Here is a 5,000-nt window from a genome sequence, read left to right on the forward strand (position 1 = left end):
CTTTACTTCTTTTTCTTTTTCTTCTTCTTCTTCTTGTCATTATTATTAATCCTCTTCTTATTATTCTATTTCTTCTTTTCATTATTGTTATTTTTTTCTTCTTCTTCTCATTTTATTATTATTATTATTATTATTATTATTCGTAGTAGTAGTAGTAGTAGTAGTAGTAGTAGTAGTAGTAGTAGTAGTAGTAGTAGTAGTAGTAGTAGTAGTAGTAGTAGTAGTAGTAGTAGTAGTATTCTACTTCCAGTGCCCTCTCTGTTTTGTTTTTTCTTTTCTTTCTTTGTTTCTTTCTTTTCTTTTTTGCAGTGCTACATTTGCCATGACTGTTTGAGATATACAAGCTTACGTTTGTTGTTCTCTATAATATCCACAGCATTTAAATGAGAATGTTTGATATTTCCATAACAATGTATTTCTTTAGGAAGTGATAGAGGCATTAAAATATTATCTTTATAGTTCTTTTTGTATTTTTTATGATAATCTCTAACCTAATTAAGAGTAATGTTAGCTTAGTATAGTAAAATGAAGATGCATTGCTTCTCATTTGTGCTGGCATAGTACTTTTTATTAAAGAGAAAAGTAGTAGTTTCATGTATTGAATGAGTAAATTGAAGTGAAGCCTCATATAGTAAAGTAATCATTTACAAAAAAAGTAGGGGAAACCTACGAAATAATTACTTTTGATTCAAATATCTCAGTGACAAAGATATTGTTTATAAGGTTTATTATTCGTTTATTTGTTTGCAGGTGCATAAATGGGTGAATTTTGAGTCCATGCTCCAGAAATGTCTTGTAGGCAGGCTGGTAGAAGGTCGACCATTCTTCCTAAAGCCAAGCTTTTTGCCACTTGGGAAAAGTTCAAAGGATCAGAACAAACAAAGTAAATTTCATAGGAGACTTTATTATAGTTGAGTATTTTCTGAAATGTGCAAAAATTAGAGTGAATACTTTGTTTGCTTCAAAGAAAGAAGTTTTGCCATCATTTAGATGAGATGTACATTTTTTAATCTTTATTTTACCATGGTAATTGATATCAGGCACGTGTTTTCTGGACAGTAAGATATACGCAGCTTAAGGTATACCCCTAAACTCTGGTTACTTGTAAATATTTCAGATACATCAAAGAACCTCACAGTGTCCTCAGCCAATAACTCTTTATCGGTACCAAGCTTAGGCCTCCCGGGAAAACTAGGAGCACCAAAGTCCCCTCTGTTGTCCCCCCAAACCCCGTCCTCGCTGCCATCCCCAAAATACGACTGGTTTCAGACGAATACGATGATCAACATAGCCATCTACACCAAGTGGAAGCATATTACCAAGGAGCATGTCGTTATAGTTAAACATGCGGAGGTATTTATTGTCCTGATGGATGGAACACCAAATAAGCCATGTAGATCATTTACATATTATTTTGATAAGAGAGAATGAGGTAGTTTGATAATATGATCAAGCCACAGAATAGATCAGGCAAAAAGCAAGGGATATTACGTTAGTCATGATTCTGTTCCGCAGGTAATTAAAATCGTATGCTATATACAAGATATGGTATACACAGTCCATTTGAATTTGCATAAGCCTGTTGGTGAAGACTTCGAATTGAAAACCGGAAGTGGATCAGGGAAAGTTGACCTTTTGCTGAACAAGCAGGAGACGGGGGTACGGTGGAGCTCAGTGGGAAAGCCCCTAGAGAGAAATGGCGAGCATGTCAATTCAAAGGATAGAGAGGTAAGAGTGAGAATTGATTTTATTGTATTTCCTTTTTTTTTGTGTGTGTGTGTGTGTGTGTGTGTGTGTGTGTGTGTGTGTGTGTGTGTGTGTGTGTGTGTGTGTGTGTGTGTGTGTGTGTGTGTGTGTGTGTGTGTGTCTATATATATATATATATATATATATATATATATATATATATATATATATATATATATATATATATATATATATATATATATATGTTTTTTTTTTTACCCTGTGATGGCTATTTTCAGTATATCCCCTTTTGTCGCAGAGAGTGTTGTCATTCATTCTTAGAAGTTGTGGATGGTAAACCATAAAATTTTTTAAAGAGTGTAGACAGACCTCTGCATCTTATTTTTTGATAATGGATGTATTCATATAGATTTGAATTCCACATTTTATAAGGAAGATCAGGTAATTTGTAATTGACCGAGTTCTTTCCTTTTCCAGATTGAGTATCTAGAATGTTCCCTAATCAGCAAAGAAAATGTGACACATGATACTCGAATGTTTATTGTTGAAGTGCCTAGATATGCATATCTACCAGTGCCTATTGGTTATCATGTTTACTTAAGAATAAAGGGAAAAGGCAAGTATATCCATAGTCTTGCATTATTGAATATTTGACTTGATATACCTGTGATGTAGTTAGTAGATGTCGATACCTGTTCAACTGGATAGAGCAGTTAGCTAAGTATAGACCAGATTTTAAAGGTTTTGTTTTCTTTGTAGATGCGGTAAAACCCTACACCCCAGTCACAGCATCGCTGAAAGTTGGCGAAGAGGAAGAAGTTGGAAGGAAGATATATATTTTTATCAAGGTAAGGAGGAGTTATAGGAATGAGTGAAATGTTACTAATTCTTATTCAGAGGTTCATTGTGTATTTTTTTTGCAGAACTCTACTACTTAATTTATTAATACTTGTAGATTAGGGAAGATATGTAGCTCCCCACTGTATATATATAAAAAATTAACCATTGCTATTTTTAATTCTGCTCATTTCTGCTGATTGAGTGTACTATAGCTAAATCTCAGAAGAAGTTTCATTGAAAACTCAACTGTACTCAGTCACTAGAAAGTTATGATATCTTCTGTTCAGGTAAACTAGGAGAAATGCATTGAATTATGCGTCAGAAAAAATTATGTATAAACTTCTCTGCTTATGGTAATGTAAGGTGTTCATAATGTAGTACTGCTGTTTCATTTACTTAATTAGTTACTTTTGTATGTTTGTGTGTCTGGAGCAAAAGGGAATGGTAAAAAGCTAGTGCTGATGAGAAACAAAAATCTGATTTATCATTGTCATTGTTGTAATTGTTATCATTATTATTTGGGGTATTATTATTATTTATTGTTGTTGTTTTTATTATTGCTACTACTATTATTGTTATTATTATTATTATTATTATTATTGTTATTATTATTGTTGTTATTATTATTATTTTTTTTATTATTACTATTATTGTAATTGTTATTGTTATTATAATCATTTGTGTATTACTCTTTTTCCATTAGTATTATTATCATCTTTTTCTTTATCCATATTTTTTCCAGTTTGTTGAAATCAGTTGTATTATGATGAAAAATATTTCTTTTAGGTAATTTCTTACAAAACTGTTCACTGTGTATATTCAGTGAATAACATAAATGATATATGTTTTCAGGTTTATGAGGGAGGTGCTTTAACGCCAGCCCTTGACAAACTTCCTGTTGGATCTAGCATAGATGTAAGCTTTCCGGAGGGGACATTTACTCTAGATAAGCTAACGGCAGCCACAGTCACTGCTACAGATGTTGCGCTCTTGGCTGCCGGGACAGGTATTACTCCGATGATAAGAGTAATGCTGGCTGCGCTTCAGAAGGAAAAGTAAGATCATCAGAAATTTTTTATTGTTTTTGTAGCACAGCTTGGGATGTTTTCTAAGAGATCAGAGGAAGAAAGTAGGAATGCATTTATCACATTATGGGGAATTGATATATGGAATCATTATGCAAGTTTCTCAGTTACTTATCAAGTCATTTGTCTTTACATTTTTTGACGCTTGAGTATGCTAAGACAACCAAACTTAGACAATTATTAATGTATAAACTTACTTGTAACTATGTTTTCATGAATAATTTAAATATAGATATTAATGTCACTAATGAAATTATTAACAGATAAATGTGCTTCCAACTTTTAACTTTTATAGGAATGTTTTGAAAAATAGTCTCTAGATGTTATTATTATAATAATAATTATTATTATTATTATTATTATTATTTTTATTATTATTATTATTATTATTATTAATATTATTAATATTATTATTATTTTGCAGGAGAGTTCACCTCATTCTCTTTAATAAAACAGAGGATGATATTCCATGGAGAGAGGACCTTAACACATTACTTACTGATCACTCAAGTTTATTAAAGGTCAGTGAACATTAGAAAAGATTTTATGGTGTAGAATGTTATAGATTCAATGAATATAAGAGTGTTGCTCTTTGATCTTCATCCTTTTGAAGGAGTCAAGCATATTCTAGTGAAAAAAAATACATATACATATATGCATGTTATTTTCCTCATTTCTTTAGCTCTTCAATTGTACCAATGTTCTTCATCAAGCTCATCAAGACGAAAAAGTATTGATGATTTATGTGAACGACTTCTACCTTTGTATTCTTTCTACTTTCAGGTAACCCATGTATTGTCGAAGGCTGATGATTCCTGGTCCGGCTTGAGAGGTCACGTCAGAAGGGAACTTTTGGAGAATTTGCTACCAAAGAAAGATGATGAGCATATAGTGCATTTATGTGTCTGTGGACCAACAGTATTCACTAAATTAGCTGTTAAGTAAGTTGCGAAGTTGTGAAGTTTAGAGGGATGTTTTTTTTTTTTTTTCTTGTATGGATTCATGTATTCTGTTTTATTATAATGTTGATTTTGTAAACAAATGTTGGGCATTTGCACTTTCTTTCTTTGTTTTTCATTTCTTCTTTTTCCTCTTAATTTTCTTCCTCTACCTCTTTCTCTTTGTCTTCATCTTCCTCAACCTGTTCCTTTTCCTCTTCTTCTTCTTCTTCTTCTTCTTCTTCTTCTTCTTCTTCTTCTTCTTCTTCTTCTTCTTCTTCTTCTTCTTCTTCTTCTCCTCCTTCTCCTCCTTCTTCTTCTTCTTCTTCTTCTTCTCCTCCTCCTCCTCCTCCTCCTCCTCCTCCTCCTCCTCCTCCTCCTCCTCCTCCTCCTCCTCCTCCTCCTCCACCTCCTCCTCCTCCTCCACCTC

General features: G+C 32.7%; 1 protein-coding gene across 16 annotated transcripts in view; it reads left to right on the plus strand.

The window, feature by feature from the left end:
- LOC113822903 (cytochrome b5 reductase 4) overlaps nucleotides 1-5,000 on the plus strand; it is a 52,802-nt gene that overhangs the window by 47,099 nt on the left and 703 nt on the right. For 8 of the 16 annotated variants that reach the window (XM_027375433.2, XM_070120664.1, XM_070120662.1 and 5 more), the window contains 8 exons: nucleotides 751-910; nucleotides 1,118-1,353; nucleotides 1,516-1,728; nucleotides 2,185-2,323; nucleotides 2,467-2,555; nucleotides 3,400-3,602; nucleotides 4,057-4,153; nucleotides 4,416-4,573. In XM_027375433.2, the coding sequence (XP_027231234.2) occupies nucleotides 751-910; nucleotides 1,118-1,353; nucleotides 1,516-1,728; nucleotides 2,185-2,323; nucleotides 2,467-2,555; nucleotides 3,400-3,602; nucleotides 4,057-4,153; nucleotides 4,416-4,573 (1,295 nt within the window). The remainder of the gene's footprint in view (nucleotides 1-750; nucleotides 911-1,117; nucleotides 1,354-1,515; nucleotides 1,729-2,184; nucleotides 2,324-2,466; nucleotides 2,556-3,399; nucleotides 3,603-4,056; nucleotides 4,154-4,415; nucleotides 4,574-5,000) is intronic. The other 8 variants (XM_070120672.1, XM_070120667.1, XM_070120670.1 and 5 more) reach the window with 1 other exon arrangement.

This window comes from Penaeus vannamei, chromosome 4 (genome assembly GCF_042767895.1).
Source record: "Penaeus vannamei isolate JL-2024 chromosome 4, ASM4276789v1, whole genome shotgun sequence".
Classification (NCBI taxonomy): domain Eukaryota; kingdom Metazoa; phylum Arthropoda; class Malacostraca; order Decapoda; family Penaeidae; genus Penaeus; species Penaeus vannamei.